Source organism: Oncorhynchus gorbuscha, linkage group LG13 (genome assembly GCF_021184085.1).
Source record: "Oncorhynchus gorbuscha isolate QuinsamMale2020 ecotype Even-year linkage group LG13, OgorEven_v1.0, whole genome shotgun sequence".
Lineage (NCBI taxonomy): Eukaryota > Metazoa > Chordata > Actinopteri > Salmoniformes > Salmonidae > Oncorhynchus > Oncorhynchus gorbuscha.
In genome coordinates, this window is record NC_060185.1 from 50,232,491 (window position 1) to 50,254,501 (window position 22,011).

At 41.1% G+C, this 22,011-nt stretch overlaps 1 protein-coding gene across 1 annotated transcript; it reads left to right on the forward strand.

Moving 5' to 3' along the window:
- The first annotated feature begins 7,498 nt into the window (after positions 1–7,498).
- On the forward strand, positions 7,499–21,463 carry LOC123993102 (porphobilinogen deaminase-like). The gene is made up of 14 exons (XM_046294885.1): positions 7,499–7,680; positions 7,879–7,932; positions 8,405–8,477; positions 9,376–9,425; positions 9,629–9,684; positions 12,317–12,394; positions 13,007–13,084; positions 13,187–13,262; positions 13,404–13,517; positions 15,272–15,310; positions 17,159–17,278; positions 18,907–18,960; positions 19,068–19,154; positions 19,290–21,463. Exons 1-14 carry the CDS (start codon positions 7,654–7,656, stop codon positions 19,461–19,463), a joined length of 1,080 nt encoding a protein of 359 aa, XP_046150841.1. The 5' UTR covers positions 7,499–7,653; the 3' UTR covers positions 19,464–21,463.
- The last annotated feature ends 548 nt before the right edge of the window (positions 21,464–22,011 follow it).

The following is a 22,011-nucleotide window of genomic DNA, read 5'->3' on the forward strand; positions in this document are numbered from 1 at the left end:
GTACTACTATAACTCTGGCTACCTCAATCTGCCTTTCTCTCACCGGACACCTCCGAACGCCAGCCTCATGGGCACCCCCAAAACTGAGGCATATAACTTTCTCCACCGATACCACACATCCTTCATCTCATGCCCACCGGCACACTTCTCACATTGAGGCATCTCCCTCCACACTGCTGCAACATGCCCATAAACTTGACACCTAGAACACTTTTTTTTGTGTGTGTGTTGTCGGAACAAAAACTCTCACAGGAAATTGACACTTCCTACCTTGACATAATCTGGTTTACTCAACATGACAGATAATGTCTTCTCCGTTTCCCCATGCTGTCCACCGGATCTACGTCTCACCAAATGGTGGGCGTTACAGACACCGGGAATCTTCCATTTCAACTGCTCCTCCTCAACACTTAATGCAACCCCGTTATCACTCCTTTCAACGGCGCCCTGCTCCGAAGAGCAAAGCAAGTTGCAAATCTTGTCCCTAATCGTGTAATCCAGAGCGCCCGCTCCTTCTGGGCGAAGGAAACACGATAAATCATCACGAGTCCACTCCGAGTCACCTTCACCAACCTCTTCTCCACCCAATCTGACACCACATATGGATCAGCCAAAATGCAAGGATTCATTCACTCTATAAATCTCACTCGCATTCAGCCAGAATCATCCTTATTCTCCCCAGGATGAGGACTGAACTCGGCGGTCCTCACCGCAGGTACTTCATCCTCACCTTCGCCAGGTTCCGTCTCTGAACTACTGGAGCATGTATCCCTCTTTTTGCACATGATGCCAGTGGCAAACAAAAACAAAAAAATGTGGGATGCATGCCAGCAAAGCCACTACACAACACTAAACAATACATTAATCGCATGAAAACAGTGACAAACGATGCCCACAAACTGTTAGGGCCAACTGTACATAAAGATGTCCGAACAGCAGTCTCAACACCTTACCACTGATACACCTGGCTATCAGCGGAGCCTTGTCTGGCAGCGAAACAGTTCATTCAGTCTAATTTACTGCCTTTAAAAGAAACATGGCTGATATGGCTGACTTGCTTAAACAAATGTGGTTTCTACTGACAATTGAGATCTACAAACTATGGCATAAGGGGATGACAAGCAGATAAGAGGTGATCCATAATTTTGATTAAGACATTAATGAGCGAGCTAGGATGACATAATCAAAATAACTATTTGTTCAGCACTTTTGAAATGTACAGAGACAGAATTCAGAACAATTTGTTCAGCACTTTAACAATATTCGATGATCACATTTCTCTAAAAAAGGTTATAGGCTACATGCACTACAACGTCAGAACAGTAGGTGAAATGAAGAGGTGAAAATATACAACATTACTAGGGTGAAGCACACAGGCAACTAACAGCTTACAACAGAACATACACTTAGTATTAATTTCTTAGCTACAGTATAAATATCTCTCTGGTATATTACATAATGTATGCAGCTGCATATAAGACATTTTTGGACTCACTTTGTTGTGCTGTACTTACTTGATCAGAAAGGTGCCGAGGCGGTCCTTCGTGGGCAAATTTTGTAATCAAAGTCTGGCATGCTCTGGATTTATGGTGCTTTCAAGACAACTTGGAACTCGGAAAAAAACAAGGTCGAATCATGATAACTTTAAATGGTGGAAGCCCTCAATGGTAATGTCCATGCTTAAACAGTTTATAACTACTACTATCTCTATGGCCTGAACAGAGAAAAAAACTAGAAATAGGCTAGATAGATAATCCAACATTTCAGAAAAGAGGATTGGGCTTGGAAAGTAGCTTGCTCTCCAGTCTTGACCCTTTCTTTTATAGCTCAATGACATTGGTCTTGAAGAAGACAGTGGTCAACTGCACACATTTTACTCATAAATTGTCAATGCACAAAAAAGTCCATTCTAGTGAAATGTACTTTAAATCGATAAAACACCAACAAGAAAACCAGCAAACTTAACATGTGTAAATATTTGTATGAACACAACAAGATTCAAAAACTGAGACATAAACTGAACAAGTTCCACAGACATGTGACTAACAGAAATTTAATAATGTGTCTCTGAACAAAGGGGGGGAGTCAAAATCAAAAGTAAGAGTCAGTATCTGGTGTGGCCACCACCTGCATTAAGTTATGCAGTGCATCTCCTCCTCATGGACTGCGCCAGATTTGCCAGTTCTTGCTGTGAGATGTTACCCCACTTTTCCACCAAGACACCTGCAAGTTCCCGGACATTTCTGGGGGGAATGGCCCTAGCCCTCACCCTCCGATGCAACAGGTCCCAGACATGCTCAATGGGATTGAGATCCGGGCTCTTTGCTGGCCATGGCAGAACACTGACATTCCTGTCTTGTAGGAAATCACGCACAGAACGAGCAGTATGGATGGTGGCATTGTCATGCTGGAGGGTCATGTCAGGATGAGCCTGCAGGAAGGGTACCACATGAGGGAGGAGGATGTCTTCCCTTTAACGCATAGCGTTGAGATTGCCTGCAATGACAACAAGCTCAGGCCGATGATGCTGTGACACACCGCCCCAGACCATGATGGACCCTCCACCTCCAAATCGATCCCGCTCCAGAGTACATGTAACGCTCATTCCTTTGATGATAAACACGAATCCCACCATCACCCCCGTTGAGACAAAACCGCGACTCATCAGTGAAGAGCAGTTTTTGCCAGTCCTGTCAGGTCCAGAGACGGTGGGTTTATGCCCATAGGCGACGTTGTTGCCGGTGATGTCTGGTGAGGACCTGCCTTTTCTTTTTTTGTTGAGTTTAGGTTCTGTTTCCAAAAGGTTTCAGTGTGTGACCAAGAACACATTTGCAAGTACCATTTTTAGATGTTCGTGAACGCAGCCAAAGTACAAAGAAGTTAAATGACGTTCCATGGCGTGACGTCAGAAGGGCAGAATTTACCCTAGTTACACAGTACCCTAGTTACACAGTACCCTAGAACACAGTAGGCAGCAGATGGAATATCCAAGCCTCAACAGAAGACGGCAGGCATGCTAGCTAGCCATGGCAAGGAGACCAATTACTTGATTAAATATTTATTACTAATTGATTGCTCTGGTTTATGCCAAAAGATTTAAGGAATATGTACCATTATAAATGAGACTCAAACAGGATTTATGAAGGGCCGTCACATATGCTCTAACATTCATTTAGTCTCGGACCTTCTAGATTATTCAGATGCAATTGACTCAGATGTGGTTCTCTTATTTGTGAACTTCTGTAAAGCCTTTGACACAATTGAACATTCATTTCTCTTCAGGTCACTTAAACTTTTTGGCTTTGGTGAAAATGTTAAAGTCATTCGCATGTTTTACAAACACATAAATAGTTCTGCGTTACTTAACCTTAATACATCCAAAAGATTCAGTATCAACAGAAGTGTTTGACAGGGATGACCAATTTCGCCATTTTCTATTCATTTTGGTTGTGGAACTTCTATGTCTAGATATTCTGAATATTGCAAATCTGTACGGCTTAACCATTTTTAACAAAGAAATCAACATTTCCCAACTGGCTGATGATACTGTTTTTAAGAGACCAAGACCAGGTTGCCCTTAATGCGATCACTGCATTCTCTATTGCATTATGATTCAAACTGAATGTTTCTAAAGGTGAAATCACATGTTTATACGACTCTGACGAGAAATAGAAAATATTCCTTTAAAAGGACTGTATTAAATATTTAGGAATACATCTGTCAAAAAAAAACACTTATGAATTTCTCTCCTAAAATTAAGAAAACCCTAAATATATTTAAGAATTGGCTACAAAGGGATCTTTTTGTACATGGGAGAGTGCTTCTGTCCAAGGCAGAGGGACTGTCTCGCTTTGTGTACCCCTCATTATCTTTATTTGTGAATCCCTCTACTTGTAAAGAGATCAATAAGACCTTTCTTTACTTCATCTGGGAAAATAAGTCTCACAAACTGAAAAAGTCAGTCACATTTACATTACATTTAAGTCATTTAGCAGACGCTCTTATCCAGAGCGACTTACAAATTGGTGCATTCACCTTATGACATCCAGTGGAACAGCCACTTTACAATAGTGCATCTACATATTTTAAGGGGGGTGAGAAGGATTATTTTATCCTATCCTAGGTATTCCTTAAAGAGGTGGGGTTTCAGGTGTCTCCGGAAGGTGGTGATTGACTCCGCTGTCCTGGCGTCGTGAGGGAGTTTGTTCCACCATTGGGGAGCCAGAGCAGCGAACAGTTTTGACTGGGCTGAGCGGGAACTGTACTTCCTCAGTGGTAGGGAGGCGAGCAGGCCAGAGGTGGATGAACGCAGTGCCCTTATTTGGGTGTAGGGCCTGATCAGAGCCTGGAGGTACTGAGGTGCCGTTCCCCTCACAGCTCCGTAGGCAAGCACCATGGTCTTGTAGCGGATGCGAGCTACAACTGGAAGCCAGTGGAGAGAGCGGAGGAGCGGGGTGACGTGAGAGAACTTGGGAAGGTTGAACACCAGACGGGCTGCGGCGTTCTGGATGAGTTGTAGGGGTTTAATGGCACAGGCAGGGAGCCCAGCCAACAGCGAGTTGCAGTAATCCAGACGGGAGATGACAAGTGCCTGGATTAGGACCTGTGCCGCTTCCTGTGTGAGGCAGGGTCGTACTCTGCGGATGTTGTAGAGCATGAACCTACAGGAACGGGCCACCAGTCCTCTCCAATAGAAGAGCTGAAGGCAGTTTGGAAGTGTTGGGTTTTGTTGACATAAATAACATTTAAGATCAACTGGTTGAAAGGATGTTTGATCAAAATTGATTCAATATGGTATTTCGTTCCTTCAATTTGTACTGAAACGCAATTATATTCCTGAAAGATTACCCACTAAATTGGCTAGGTTTCACCAATAAGCTTTAATGGCCTGGAAAATATGTTTCCTGCACAATTTTTCCCAGCAAAAAGCTCTTTTGTGAAATAATTCAGACATAACTGTAAGGAAGAGGAATGTTGACGTTGTTCTTGATGTTTTTGACAACAGGGTGTAATGAATACGATGGGAGACAGAGTGCTGGTTTCTAGCGCAAGGCGCAGCAGGTGTTTATTAGCAAAGGACCCCAGGAAGAGGCAGGTAGCTGGGTCCAGGGACAGACAGAAGATCATACACAGGGACTCCAAAATGGAAACAGTACATGCAGCGAAAAGGCTAATGAAGTCTTGGAGAGCAGGCAAGAGGTATACGACAGGAAATCTGACAGGCAGGGAAAAGGCAAAAAGGCGTCGTTGGTGAGGACGGCGCTCCAAGTAGACCTTGTAATAAAAACAAACAATACCTCACATTGATGGGGTGCAAAGAACTGAACCAAATAGTGTGTGTAAATGACATACAGGTGTGTGAACAGGTGGTCAGAATTCAGGTGATTGGGATCTGGAGAGTGTGTTCAGGGGATCTACGTTTTTGAGAGTGTAAGTTGAAAGCAGACATTACTCAGGGGTAATATTCTTACATATGAACAATTCATAACATTGAATGAGTTTCCAATACCTTTCAGAGTTTATTTCTGTGATCAAAGCCATTCCCAGTGGTTTAACTACACTAATGAAAACTAATCTAAGCTTTGGTAATGATCACAAATCTGATCCAGAACTTAGTTTGGAAGGCGTGGGCTTACTTGAGAAAGCTTGTTGTAGTAAATATATAAGACAAATTTTCCGTTCACAGAACTTGTCACATTCATTGGAATGAATATCGGACCAAGGCGCAGCGATGTTGAGTTCAAATAAACAAATAAACTAACAACGAACCGTGACAACAGAGATGCTACGTGCACTAACTCAAAACAATACCCTATGAACCCAGGTGGGAAAAACAGCTACTTAAATATGATCCCCAATTAGAGACAACAATTACCAGCTGCCTCTAATTGGGAATCATACACAATCACCAACATAGAAAAACAAACCTAGAACCTCACATAGAAATAATAAACTAGACTAACCCCCCAGTCTCGCCCTGACCTACTCTACCATAGAAAAAAAGGACTCTCTATGGTCAGGACGTGACAGAACCAACTGTCTGGAAAAAAAGCTTGGTTAAGGCCTTGCAAATATTGTATACCAAAAGAATGTAAGGAAGTACACTTTCAAATTCTACATAAGATATATCCATGTAATTATATGTTGTCCATATTTGTGCCTATTGATATCTGCGTTTTCTGTGAAAAAGGTGAGAATCTGACTCACTTGTTCTTTGAATGTAAATTTGTGTCATCATTTTGGGAAAACCTTGCAGAATACTTATTTATCATTTTGAACACTACCAATGTTTTTAACACGAAGGATACAGTATGTTACTTTTGCAATGATAACAAGACCATTGAAATAATAGTGATTTTTCTTATTCTTGTTGCCAAATAATTTCTACGCAAACAAAAAGTACAGAATTCTATACCAAAATTACACATGTTTTTGATTGAATTTAATCACTTGTTAAGACATTATCCCTAGTTAATAACAACAATAATAACATCTTCCTGAATCCTTATAATTCGATTTTTTTCAGAATGAATACAATTGCACTAGAATTGTTAATTAAAAATATATATTTTATTGATATTTTTTTAGTATGTATGTTTTAGTGTTTTCTTGTTAATACCTGTGTTTTGTTTTGTTAGACGATGTAGCAATGTAAGTTGATTTTTGTATTATGAATAATACAAACATTTAAAAATAAATTACCCTAGTTACAAATGCCATTTTCATCCCTGTTAACAAGGAATTAGCTATATTCTCATGGATTGCATGTCGCGAACAATTGTCACTGACAAAGACAATACTCGCGGATCGTTATTGCTACACTGAGATGTCGAGAGAGGAGAATTCCCAGGTGAGAGACTTGGCTTGTTAGCTAGCACTCTGCATTAACAGTCATACCTCACTGATAATATTCCGCGCAGTGAGCCATGCGCCGTTTTTACAACCAAGCCGGAACGCTCTGATTGGTTCACTCACGCGCCTTTCTGCACCTCGGAGCTCTACCATTGGACAATACATCTCACATATCAAAGGGTTTCATTACAAATAATATCTGCCTCAACAACCTGTAGATTAGAAGCTAATGTCATGTTACGTCTTAGCTGTCCCTTTCTAAATGGCAGATTGACAGTTCCTGCAGTACAAATGATGTGCGTTCATTCATTAAACTAACTCTAAATAACAGCATAATATGATGTTGCTGCCTGTCAGAGTTTCTACAGCTGCTGTATTACGCGCCTGGAATATCCAGTCGGTCGACTCCTATCTTCTCCTATAAAACCTAAAGGTTGCCAGCTTTGAACGGGATCAGATTTAAACAGAAAACTCTTTTCACATTGTTGCTTTCCACATACATACAGTACATGCCAATTTCGTAACCATTTGGAAAATGCCTAAAACAAATTATCTTTCTAAAGTCCATCACTACCCCTCCCTGCTCATAATAACTGACACAATGAATCGGCACTCTTGACTTATCAGCTAGGACCAGGGAAATGGGGGTGTAGGAAGTTAAGATGCATAGTTGTTCCGTATCTCTCGGGCTAGGCTACATGACTTGCCACTGCTCCCCACATAGACACAGTAGGTTTTCACAGCTCTACAGACGACACAACGTGCTGCTCTGCTTGTAGTAGCTAAGGATTACTGAGAACTATGGATGGACCTTATAAGTACATCAGGGTAAGAGGAAAGCAATTCAAGCAGAGCTTATATAAATGTTATTGTATGGAGCAGTTATATGTGGTTTATAGTGAAAGGAGTTGACACAATACGAAGGGAATAACCTCCATGAACTGCAACTACAAGTAGAAGTTTAAAAACTCCATTATTGGAAAAAATGTCTGTTGTAAATGTATTGCTTTCATGTTCTCCCAACAGGATGGGAATGGGAAAGTTAGCCGGGTCATACGAATTGGAACCCGAAAGAGCCAGGTATGATACCGTTGGTGGTTGAGTGGAACCAAATGGCATTTTGTTGTTGTTGTTGATTTCAGGTAATATCATTTCTCACTTGAACTATTTTCCCAGTGTCAGTGAAACTACTGTAGAGTTACACTTTGGAATGGCGAAACAGCTTTTGAATGAGGGGGCAGAGAGCATGGCAACTCCTTATCAGATAAGGTTCCCCTCTCTGTTCCCTCTGATACAGCAGTCAGGGACGTCTGCACCTCCTGCATCAGAGATAGATCGTTCACGACTCCAGTAATTTCTAGCCTTTTACTACAGCCTCTTATGCTCATGTCCCACTGATTTGGTAACTCACGGCTGAACATTTGCTTCTTGAATAGCCTATGATATTCAATATTATCCAAGAAGTGAACTAGCTAGAAACCAACCATCCAAAATGCAGACACACAAATGATGTAATCCAATTGATTTCTGTTCATTTGTTTGTTTTCCTCAGCTGGCTTGTATTCAGACGGACAGCGTTGCAGAAAAGCTGAAGGGACTGTACCCCGATGTCCACATAGAAATAGGTGAGTCCAGGTGTCCCGCAATACACTCTTAGAAAAAAAAGGTGCTATCTTGAACCTAAAAAGGGTTCTTCGGCGGTCCGCATAGGAGAACCCTTTTCCGTTCCCCGTAGAAGCCTTTCCACAGAGGATTCTACTTGGAAACCAAAATAGTTCTACTTGGTACCCAAAAGGGTTCTCTGAAACCAATAATGGTTCTCCCATGGGGACAGCTGAAGAACCTTTTGGAACCCTTTTTTCTAAATGTTTGAAAAAAAGGTTTTATAGAGTATATACAAGTAACTGGAAAAATAATAGAAACACTTGAGTAAATGAGAGATAAAAAAAGTATATTGAAAGCAGGTGCTTCCACACAGATGTGTTTAGGGTCATGTATAAAAAGGCTGGGCTTGGCCATTATTTAGGCAATATTTGGGCTACCATGGCTATGCACCCATAGGATGACAATGCCCCCATACACAGGGCATGAGCGGTCACTGAATGGTTTCATGAGCATGAAAATGCATGAAAATGATGCAAGCCGTATGCCATGGCCGTCTCAGTCACCAGATCTCATCCCAATCTAAGGGTTATGGGAGATTCTTGAGACAGCGTTTTCTACCACCATCAACTAAACACCAAATTATGGAATTTCTTGTGGAAGAATGGTGTTCCATTCCTCCAATCGAGTTCCAGACATTTGTAGAATATATGCCAAGGTGCATTGAAGCTGTTCTGGCCCAACGCCCTATTAAAACACGCTATGTTGATGTTTCCTTTATTTTCGCAGTTACCTGTATGTTGTGTTACTTATAGTGCAGTACTTTTCATTTGACTATAGAGATGCATCACCAATAAGATATGTACAATACAGTAATTAAATGACTGTCACTTTGATGATGTCATTGTCTTTCTGTTTCAGTTGGCATGACAACAACAGGGGACAAAATCCTTGACACAGCGTTATCAAAGGTACATCTATTTATATACTAAAGCGTGCCTCATGAGAACTAAATTGTTGCCCAAATTGTTCATTTTACATGACTCAGTAGTGTGCAAAAAACCACTGCCATTAAAATATAGTGTTTTCTCCATCGTGTACATATAAACTTATGGTCTGAACTGAAAATGTTATGGGGTTAACAGTTAGTAACCTATTTGCTTTCTAAATGCAGATCGGAGAGAAGAGCCTTTTCACCAAAGAACTGGAGACTGCTCTGGAGAGGAACGAGTAAGTCTAATTTTGTCATTTGGAACTGGCATTTCAGTTGGATCCACTTGTCAGGCTTGGGTGTTGTCAAGAGAAATGTTGTCAAGAATGGTGATTATAGTGGTCTCTTGTGTGTGAATAAGCCTTGTAATACACAATCGCTAGTGAAAGTCCACACACTCCTTGCACAGTCTTCACATTTTGCTGCCTTAAAATGTCATCTCAAATGGGAATATATTTGATTTCTTTCCTATCGAGCTACACAACCTACTCCACATTTTCAAAGTTAAATCAAAATGAATAAGAAAATTGTTGATGTGTTGATAACGTATGTCTTCACACCCCAGGGTTAATACTTGGTCGAAGCACCTTTGGCAGCCATTACACCGGTGAATCATTTTACATTTACATTTAAGTCATTTAGCAGACGCTCTTATCCAGAGCGACTTACAAATTGGTGCATTCACCTTATGACATCCAGTGGAACAACCACTTTACAATAGTGCATCTAAATATTTTAAGGGGGAGGGAGGGGGGGTGAGAAGGATTACTTTATCCTATCCTAGGTATTCCTTAAAGAGGTGGGGTTTCAGGTGTCTCCGGAAGGTGGTGATTGACTCCGCTGTCCTGGCGTCGTGAGGGAGTTTGTTCCACCATTGGGGAGCCAGAGATTTTGAATAAGATTCTACCAACTTTTCTACCAACGACTCTTAGGGAAACATTTATTCATTGTTTTTGTCAAAATGACTCAAGCTCAGTAAATTTGAGTGGGAGTCATTGATGGAGCAATATTCCAACCTTGTATCTGATTTTAAAGCAAATTCAAGTCAGGGCTAAGGCTGGACCACTCATGAACACTTGACACCTTTTGAAAAGCCATTCTGGTGTGTCTGACCAAAAATTCTGTGATTTTCCCACTGAAAAATAAACTCTATCACAGGGTTAGCTTTTTAGAAGACTGAGAAGGGTTTTCCTCTAACGTTTTACCTGGGTTAGGGTTAGGTTTAACTCTTTGCTCCTTTCATAATTTGTTTTATCCTGACAAACTCCCCAGTCCCTGCTGGTGACAAGCATACCCACAACATGATACTGCCACCACAATGCTTGACTCTGTGTTGTGTTTGTATTGGATTTGACCTAAGCCTGTAGTTTTTAATTTAGGCCAAAAAGTCAATTTCTTGGCAGTGTTGTCTTGCAGTATTACTTCACAGCCTTGTTGCAAACAGAATGGATGATTTGAAGTGGGTTTTCTAATATAGGCTTCATTTTTTTCACTTTGTCATACAGGTCAGTAATGTGGAGTAAATACAATATTGTTGATCATATGCGTTTGAGTATTGTGATGGCAGCATCAGGTTATGGGTATGCTTGTCACCGGCAGGGACTGGGGAGTTTTTCAGGAGAAAAAAATATGAATGGTGCCTCCCGAGTGGTGCAGTGGTCTAAGGCGCCACTATAGATCTAGGTTCGAACCCGGGCTGCTTCACAACCGGCCGTGATCGGGCGGTGCACAATTGGCCCAGCGTCGTCCGGGTTAGGGGAGGGTTTGGCCGGGGGCTTTACTTGGTTCATCGCGCTCTACTGACTCCTTGTGGCGGGCCGGAAGCCTGCAGGCTGACCTCGGTCTTCAGGTGAATAGTGTTTTCTCCGACACATTGGTGCGGCTGGCTTCCGGGTTAAACGGGCGGGTGTTAAGAAGCACGGTTTGGCGGATCATGTTTTGGAGGACGCATTACTCAACCTTCGCCTCCCGAGCCCATTGGGGAGTTGAAACAATGGGACAAGATTAAAATTGGGGAGAAAAAAAATATATATAATATGAAAGGAGAAAAGCCCAGATAAAAAGTTATACACAAAACATTGCCTTAGTCTTCTGAATACCTAATCCTGGGATATAGTTTTATTTTTCAGCGGGACAATTACATCAATTGTAATGCCAAAGACACATCAAAATGGCTTTACAATAGTTGTTGAGTGGTCCAGTCCTGAATGGTCCAGTCTCAGTCCTTACGTAAATCTGCTTGAAAATCTGAGACAAGATTGGAATATTGCTGTCCATCAATGACTTCCAACCAAATTTACTGAGCTTGACAAATTTTAACTGTGGATAAATGTTGCCCTAAGAGTTGTGCAAAGTTTGTAGAATCTGATTTAAATTCTTTCACAGCTGTAATTACTACCAAAGGTACTTCCACCAAGTATTAACTCTGGGGTGTAAAGACATATGCCATCAAGACATCTTAGTTTTTTTTTTTTTATACATTTTGAAAATATTTTCACTTTGGAAATGTGGAGTAGGTTGTGCACATCTGTAGGAAAAAAATATATAATTTAATACATTTTCATATGTAATTTAAAGGCAGCAAAATGTGGAGACTGTGCAAGGGGTGTGTAGACATTCACTAAGCACTGTACATTCATACTGTACATTCAAACTGTAGGCTACATTATTATTAGTCCGAACCTGGAAAGATACTACTGTCCAAGTACTTTCTTTATTACAACTTAATGGCATACATTTTGAGTAGCTTCAACACTTCAGACAAAACCATTGATGTCTTCAAGACTTTGATTTGTGCCGGTGTTAATGTCCAGAGTCTTCGCTCTGAAGTTTTGCAAAATAAATGACTCTGTTGTACTATGTCTCCTATAGGGTAGACTTGGTGGTCCACTCTTTGAAGGATTTGCCCACGGCTCTGCCTCCTGGCTTTACCATAGGAGCTGTGCTAAAGTAAGTCAACACAATAGTGCCTCTGTAAGGATCCACAGAGAAAAAACACACTGTCCTAATTCATCTGGGCTTCTTTTGTTTGTGTTCAGACGTTACACTGGTTTGGTGTGAAACACTATCAGTTTAACTCAGATATTGTAATATATTTAAAGATCTTTCTTTTAAATAGTATACAGGTTCCTACACATAGATTTCATTGACAATATAGATTTGAAATCATGATCTAGCTAGCCTAGCTACGTGTGTAGACATTTATTTTGAATACTCCGAGCGCACTCGAGTGTATCACTTTCTGAATATCTACTATTGAAGTAGGATTGTCTTCACCACAACTGTGGAATGAATTAGCCTCCGATATTTTAATGGTAAATATTTGTTTTGAGTGGTGGCAGCGTAGCCCAGTGGTTAGAGCATTGAACTAATAACCGAAAGGTTGCAAGATCGAATCCCAGAGCTGACAAGGTATACATCTGTCATTCTGCCCCTGAACAGGCAGTTAACCCACTGTTCCTAGGCCGTCATTGAAAATAAGAATTTGCTCTTAACTGACTTGCCTAGTTAAATAAAGGTATTTTAAATATATATATTTGTTTTGCTTCCTGTTCTTTTAAGGCGGGAGAACCCCCATGATGCAGTGGTCTTGCATCCCAAAAACACGGGCAAATCCCTCGACACCCTGCCCGACAAGAGGTACGAAACACAGTTGAATTTTACTCATGACACTGTTTGAAGATTCTTTTCCTATCTTTTTTAAAGGAGTGGCTTGACATTGATCTTGATTTATTTTTATAGTGTGATAGGCACAAGTTCGCTGCGACGGGCTGCTCAGCTAAAGAAACGATTCCCCCACCTTGAGTTTAAAGATATTGTATCCTTTCACTCACCGCCACCCACAGTATAGCGAAATGTCAAAACAGGATCTTCATTTCAAATCGGATGCACATCATATCAGTAATGACTATATCTGTAGAGGGTTGTGAGTTTGTTTCCTTAGTGGGGTTTTTTCCAGCGAGGAAACCTTAACACGAGGTTGAAGAAGCTGGATGAAAAGGACGACTTCTCTGCCATTATTCTGGCTGCAGCTGGACTCCGTCGCATGGGCTGGGAGAGCCGAGTCAGCCAGGTAGCTACTTACAACATTCCACTTCACAACACCTTGTCCATACCAAGATTTATCTTAATGCATAAAGATTCAGTTGTATGTGGTTTATAGAAAATATGTAAGCCCTACTGTATACGGTGCCTTCGGAAAGCATTCAGACCCCTTGACTTTTTCCTCATTTTGTTATGTTACAGCCTTATTGATTACATCTTTTTTTCTCACCAATCTACATACTACCCCATAATGACAAAATGCAAACAGGTTTTCAGAAATGTTTGCAAATGTATTAAAAATAAAAACAGAAAACCCTTATTTACATAAGTATTCAGACCCTTTGCTATGAGACCAGAAATGGAGGCCAGGTGCATCCTTTTTCCATTGATCATCCTTGAGATGTTTCCACAACTTGGTTGGAGTCCACCTGTGGTAAATTCAATTGATTGAACATGATGATTTGGAAAGGCACACATCTGTCTATATAATGTTCCACAGTTGACAGTGCATGTCAAAGCAAAAACCAAGCCATGAGGTTGAAGGAATTGTCCGTAGAGCTCCGAGACAGGATTGTGTCGAGGTACAGATCTGGGGAATGGTACCAAAACATTTCTGAAGCATTGAAGGTCCTCAAGAACACAGTGGCCTCCATCATTCTTAAATGGAAGAAGTTTGTAATTAACCAACATTTTTCCTAGAGTTGGCCACCCAGCCAAACTGAGCAACCGGGGGAGAAGGGAGGTCAGGGAGGTGACCAAGAACCCGATGGTGACTCTGATAGAGTCAGAGAGAGTTCCTCTGTGGAGATAGGAGAACCTTCCAGATGGACAACCATCTCTGCAGCACTCCACCAATCAGGCCTTTATGGTAGAGTTACCAGATGGAAGCCACTCCTCAGTAAAAGACACCGGACAGCCTGCTTGGAGTTTGCTAAAAGGCACCTAAACACTCATACCATGAGAAAAAAGATTCTCTTGTCTGATGAAACCAAGATTGATCTCTTTGGCCAGAATGCCAAGCGTCATGTGTGGTGGAAACCTGGCACCATCCCTACTTTGAAGCATGGTGGTGGTGGCAGCATCATGCTATGGGGATGTTTTTCAGCGGCAGCGACTGGGAGACTAGTCAGGATCGTGGCAAAGATGAACGGAGCCAAGTACAGTGAGATCCTTGAAGAAAACCTACCCCAGAGTGCTCAGGACCTCAGACTAGGGCAAAGGTTCACCTTCCAACCGGACAACAACCCTAAGCACACAGCCAAGACAATGCAGGAGTGGCTTCGGGGCAAGTCTCTGAATGTCCTTGAGTGGCCCAGCCAGAGCCCGGACCTGAACCCGATCAAACATGTCTGGAGAGACCTGAAAATAGCTGTGCAGCAATGCTCTTCATCCAACTTGCCAGAGCTTGAGAGGATTTACAGAGAAGAATGGGAGAAACTCCCCAAATACAGGTGTGCCAAGCTTGTAGCGTCATACCCAAGAAGACTCAAGACTATATTCGCTGACAAAGCTGCTTTTTAACAAAGTACTGAGTAAAGGGTCTGAATACTTATGTAAATGTGATATGTCCGTTTTTTTGTTTTAATACATTTGCAGAAATAAAATAAAAAACAGTTTTTACTTCGTCATTTTTGGTTATTGTGTGTAGATTTGATGAGGGGGGAAAAATGATTGAAACCATTTTAGAATAAGGATGTAACGTAACAAAAAGTGGAAAAAGTCAAGGGGTCTGAAAACTTTACGAATTCATAGTATCTTTAATTTGTGTCTTTGCATTTGAAGATCCTGGGCCCTGAGGACTGTATGTACGCTGTTGGACAGGTGGGTAGATTTATTTTATGAAGGAGAAATGTACAACTTTAGCTCCTATACCTGTGGTCCTTATTCCATTGTGTAATAACAAAAAACGCTAAACTGTTATTAAAACTGAACATTTTACCTTGAAAGGGTATATCATAGTTGCTAACCCATTATCTCCAGGCCTTCGTCCGAGACCCCTTTTGGCACTGTATACAGTTGAAGTCGGAAGCTTACATACACTTAGATTGGAGTCATTAAAACTTGTTTTTCTACCACTCCACAAATGTCTTTCTTAACTAACTATAGTTTTGGCAAGTCGGTTAGGACATCTACTTTGTGCATGACACAAGTAATTTTTCCAACAATTGTTTACAGACAGATTTCACTTATAATTCACTGTGTCACAATTCCAGGGGGTCAGAAGTTTACATACACTAAGTTGACTGTGCCTTTAAACAGCTTGAAAATGATGTCATGGCTTTAGGAGCTTCTGATAGGCTAATTAACATCATTTGACTCAATTGGAGGTGGTACCTGTGGATGTATTTCAAGGCCGACCTTCAAACTCAGTGCCTCTTTGCTTGACATCATGGGAAAATCTAAATAAATCAGCCAAGACCTCAGAAAAACAATTGGAGACCTCCACAAGTCTGGTTCATCTTTGGGAGCAATTTCCAAATGCCTGAAGGTACCATGTTCATCTGTACAAACAATAGTACTCAAGTATAAACACCATGGGACCACACAGCCGTCATACCGCTCAGGAAGGAGACGCGTTCTGTCTCATAGAGATGAACGTACTTTGGTATGAAAAGTGCAAATCAATCCCAGAACAACAGCAAAGGACCTTGTGAAGATACTGGAAGAAACAGGTACAAAAGTATCTCTAGCCACAGTAAAACAAGTCCAATATCGACATAACCTGAAAGCCCGCTCAGAAAGAAGCTTCTGCTCCAAAACCGCCATAAAAAAGACAGACTACGGTTTGCAAATGTACATGGGGATAAAGATCATACTTTTTGGAGAAATGTTCTCTGGTCTGATGAAACAAAAATAGAACTGTTTGGCCATCGTTATGTTTGGAGGAAAAAGGGGGAGACTTGCAAGTCGAAGAACACCATCCCAACCGTGAAGCATGGGGGTGGCAGCATCATGTTGTGGGGGTACTTTGCTGCAGGAGGGACTGGTGCATGTCACAAAATAGATGTCATCACGAGGAAAGAAAATGATGTAGATACATTGAAGCAACATCCCAGAAATCAGCTTGGTCGCAAATGGGTCTTCCAAATGGACAATGACCCCAAGCATACTTCCAAAGTTGTGACAAAATGGCTTAAGGACAACAAAGTCAAGGTTTTGGAGTGGCCATCACAAAGCTCTGACCTCAATCCTATAGAAAATGTGTGGGCAGAACTAAAAAAGCGTGTGTGAGCAAGGAGGCCTACAAACCTGACTCAGTTACACCAGCTCTATCAGAAGGAATGGGCCAATATTCACCCAACTTATTGTGGGAAGCTTGTGGAAGGCTACGTGAAATGTTTGACCCAAGTTAAACAATTTAAAGGCAATGCTACCAAATACTAATTGAGTGTATGTAAACTTCTGACCCACTGGGAATGTGATGAAAGATATAAAAGCTGAAATAAATCATTCTCTCTACTGATATTGACATTTCACATTCTTAAAATAAAGTGGTGATACTAACTGACCTCAGACAGGGAACTTTTACTGGGATTAAATGTCAGGAATTGTGAAAAAACTGAATTTAAATGTATTTGGCTAAAGTGAATGTAAACTTCCGACTTCAACTGTAAGAATTTTCAGCGTGGTCTTAACTGACTGAGGGTCCAATGCTTGGCTGTGTTCCAGGGGGCTATTGCCATTGAGGTGCGGGCCAAGGACAAGGACATCCTGGAGATGGTGTCTGTTCTGCACGACCCCAACACGGTCCTGCGCTGTATAGCAGAGCGAGCCTTCCTCAGACGACTGGCAAGTCTCACTCTGTCTCCTAGATGTTTTATTATAGTGTTTGTCCAGTGTATCTGTGAATTGTTGGCTGCTAGTGAATTGTTGATGCTACTTAATGTTGATACTCGTATAGGACAAGTTTCCCAGACTCAGATTTGCCTCGGTCTAATCCTGGACTAAAAAGTATGCTCAACGGAGAATCATCATTGAAAGGGCTTTTTAGTCTAGGACGAGGCTTAATCTTTGCCTAGGAAACCGGCATTTGAGGTACAATTTCAAGTGAAAGTAGAAGTCTTTACATTTAAAAAAAATAATAAAGTAATGGTAGACTTTAAAATTATGTCACATAAACAGTACTTAAAAGGGCAATCCGGAGTTGAAACAATCACAACGCGTACACCCCACCTCTTTTTGGTAAAAAGCTGATGGAGGGGTCTGGAGAAATGTAACCACTCACAAATTTGTAAACAGAGCTATGACTAACCATCTAAGATTTAAAAATTATAGTTTTAAACATGTTTATAGGCAATACAGTGTTTAAATATATATATATATATATACAATGTTTACAAACATTGGAGTAGAACGGTTATATTTTGTGTTCTGATTGGGTACGACAGTTGAACTAAGCTCATGAGGCATTTCTAAATTACATTCCTCAATAATAAATGGGTATAAATCATTACAGTGCATCAGTATACCAGTACATCACTGGGCCGAACACCCTGCCATTCAGGCTGTGTCAGAGAAAGGCCCCAAAACTTCATGCATCCAGCCACCCAAGTCATAAACTGTTCTCATTGCTACCGCACGGCAAATGGTACCGATGCACCAAGTCTGTAACCAACAGGACCCTGAACAGCTTCTACCCCCAAGCCATAAGACTGCTCAATAAACTGAACAAAAATACTGAGGAGTATTTCTGTCTGTAATATAAAGCCCTTTTTGTGGGGGAAAACTCTTTCTGATTGGCAAGGCCTGGCTCCCCAGTGGGAGGGCCTATGCCCTGCAAGTCATGTAAAATTCACACATTAGGGCCTAATGAGTTTATTTCAATTGACTGATTTCCTTATATGAACAGTAACTCAGTAAAATCTTTGCAATTGTTGCACGTTACGTTTATATTTATGTTCAGTATAGTTAGTCCAGGTAGCTATTGGTTAACTATTTAACGATCTGACCATTTTTTTGTCTCATCACATATACCGATGCTACTGTTTATTATCTGTCCCATTGAATAATCACTTTATTCCTAGTTATACCGTATTAATATTATTATTACATATCTAGCTCAATTACCTCATACCCCTGCACACCGACTCGGTACTGGTTGTATATAGATAGCAAAGTTATCAATACTCATTGTGTATTTATTATTACTTGTTGTAACTTTTATATTATTTCTCAATTTTATTTGTCTCTGCGTTGCTGGGAAGGGGTCGTAATCAAGCATTTCACTGTTAGTCTACACCTATTGTTTACGAAGGATGTTACAAATACAATTTCATTTTATTTCATGAATTTGTCATTTAAAAAAATGTATGCAGCAACTGCAGATTACCCCCTTTAACCAAATGTCAATGTTTTCTTGAATGTCCCATTATATTTGACTGTCTACACTCCAGTGTAATCACTTTTGTTTGTTGTAGGAGGGGGGTTGCAGTGTACCAGTTGCTGTCCACACTGAAGTCAAGGGCTCTCAGGTGAGGGCTTATGACATTTGCTAACGTGCATGCGTGTGTCATCGCATATCCATGGTTGCGTTCTTGCGTGTGTGCCTTTTGCAACTGTTGTTTTTTATTTACCCCAGCTCTACCTGACGGGTGCAGTGTACAGCCTGGATGGTTCAGACAGCCTCAAGGAGACCATGCAGACCAGCATTGCTTCAGACAATAAGGTCCGACTACTGATTTCTCACTCCCAGTCAGAACACAAATGAACCTCTTCTCATTAAACGTGTCAGCTCACCAAGGGGCTCCCTTCTCAGGGCATATTTATTTAGTTTATTTAAGCCGTCTTTTCTCTGTGGTAGGTGGAAGAGCGAGTGGATGAGTGGGTCCAGCGAGTTGGCGTCACAGCGAACAACATGCCAGGCCCGGCCCAGGATGCTTCTGAGAAGCTAGGTCTAGACCTGGCCAATCTACTGCTGAGTAAAGGGGCTAAGGAGATCCTTACCGTGGCCAGGGAGCTCAACGATGCGCGATAAACTCACTCTGTGCCCCCAGCTGGGTCTGGAGGTGTAACCTGCACTTACCGGTAGTCCATACTAATATTAAAGCCCACACATGCCTGACTGAAGACTCATGATATAGAATAGCACCACTAGACCTGGGTTCGAATAGTATGTGTTTTCATTTAGAGTTTGATTTAGCCTGCTTTCAGCGCCAGAACATTAATGTACAGGTGACTGCCAAAATAATGGAAACACTTGAGTAAATGACGGCTACAAAGTATATTAATATTAAAAACAGGTGCTTCCACAGACGTTTGGTTCCTGAGTTAATTAAGTCATTAGGTTCCCATCATGCTTAGGGGTCATGTATAAAAATACTGGGCAGGCCATAGGATCACAATGCCCTCATCCACAGGGCACGAATGTACGCTGAATGGTTTGATGAGCATGAAAACAATGTAAGCCGTATGCCATGGCTATCTCAGTCACCAGATCTCAACCCAATTGAACACATGGGAGGTTCTGAAGCAGCGCCTGAGAGTGTTTTCCACCACCATCAACAAAACACCAAATGATGGAATTTATCGTGGAAGAAGGTTGTCGCCTCCTGCTAATAGAGGTGCATTGAAGCTGGTCTGGCTCGTGGTGGCCCAACGCCCTCTCAAAACACTTTGTGTTTCCTTTATTTTGGCAGTTACCTGTACACACGTTGAGGGACTCCATTTCTAACTGTTGTTGGGATCATGCTACCTCTTTCATCAACAGAGCTCTGATAATCTTGTTTGGTGAATGACGTGTGTGACATATTAGTGATGTCTATTTAACAGACCCAGAACATGCAAGCTACAGTGACAAACTCTAGCCTATGATTACTATCAGACCAAGTCTAAGGCCACCTGTCTACAACACCAGCGCCAATATTATTATTACGTGTATATATATTTTTTATTTCCCTTGATCGATGGAATACTATGGCAAGACAATTAGGAAAGCGCTGCCTATAAACAAACGCTAAACACTGGATGCCGTACAAAAACTAAATGTTGGATACTTGTGGCATTTTCCTTTCAGCGTGTTCACATAAGTTTCATGTGTTTTGATCCTGGGAGGATTTTTATTGCTTACAATGTTTTGCTGTACCAATTTGAAGAACGTAAAAGCAGCGTAAAATGACACCCAACAAACGTCCTCCGCATACTTCAAAACAGGGCCTGTATTCATGAAGCGTCTCAGAGTAGGAGAGCTGACCAGGTACTCCCCGGCCATGTGGTCTTATTCATGATGTTCAAATCTGATCCTAGATCAGGTGTGGTATTTTCACTGTGTGTACTTGATCCAGCCTACCACTCCACGACTTCAGAATTGAACAAGAATTCCATAACCATCCCACTAGATATTGCTCATATGGTAACTATGTGTGTGTGTGTGTGTTATTAATAAAATAGAGAAATTAATTGACCATACTATAGTTGTAGGCTATCTTTTAGATATGTTGTGGCATTTGTTAACAAACCTTATGCTGTCAGATAGCATAGTTTTGTGCCTTACTTTAGTTTCTGTCTATATGGCTGCTGTGTGTATAGCTTTGCTTACAAACGTATTACCTTGAACTACAAATAGGCATTTTCCCTTGTATCCCTTGAACATGCACAGGTGTTCCTGGGTGTCGCCCCATTGTGAGCCCTCTAACTTATATTTTTGCAGAATTCAATTATGTTGCATCGTGTTATATTAAGTGGCGTTATGTTGTCTTGACTATCGATACTCGAAGGCGTAGAGAGGGTGGTTGTGCCATATTTCTGTTTCTGCAGCTTTCTGCTTTCCGCTGTTGTGCTCAGACATTTTAAGGAGACGCTGGTCAAATGATACTTGCCATACCATCTAGTCATTCAATATTGCAGCATTCAGCATGATATGACAGAATGTGGAAATGTATTGCAATCTGAAAGGGTGATGCTTTTGCTTTGCCACCTTCGTTAATTCTGTGTCATTAAAAGGAGGCAGCCTCAATTAAAGCCACTTGTTACTCTCTAGCTTGTACATTGAAAGTATTTCATTTGATTCGTAGTTTATTATTCAACCAATGTTTGGTGGAGCAGCAGAGTTTTCAAATAAGCGTTTTCATTTTCTTAATCCTCTTCGTTCTTCTCGGGTCTTAAAGGAGCAATCTGCAAGCGCTTCAACCATTTTGGGACTTCTGAGTTAATTAAATGTACCCATTGATTGTTGAAGAATATAACTTAGAAATGCCTCACAAGCTTAGTTCAACTGTCGTACCCCATTAGAAACCATAATATAAGCTTTTTTCACTCCAATGTTTGTAAACAAAGTAAAAATCAACAAACATGCCTCAAAATATGGGTAAAACCATAATTGTAATATCATGGATGGTCAGTCTTTGCATCCATAGCTCTGTCTATGAATTTGAGAGTGGTTACAACCCTATCCCTCAGCTTTTTACCAAAACAGGCGTGGGGAAAACACATTGTTATTGTTTCAACTGCTGATTGTAGCTTTAAAGGGAAAGTTCACTATTTTACAAATTTCCTTACCCTGAAAGTGATCTGGCCTAGGAGAAGCT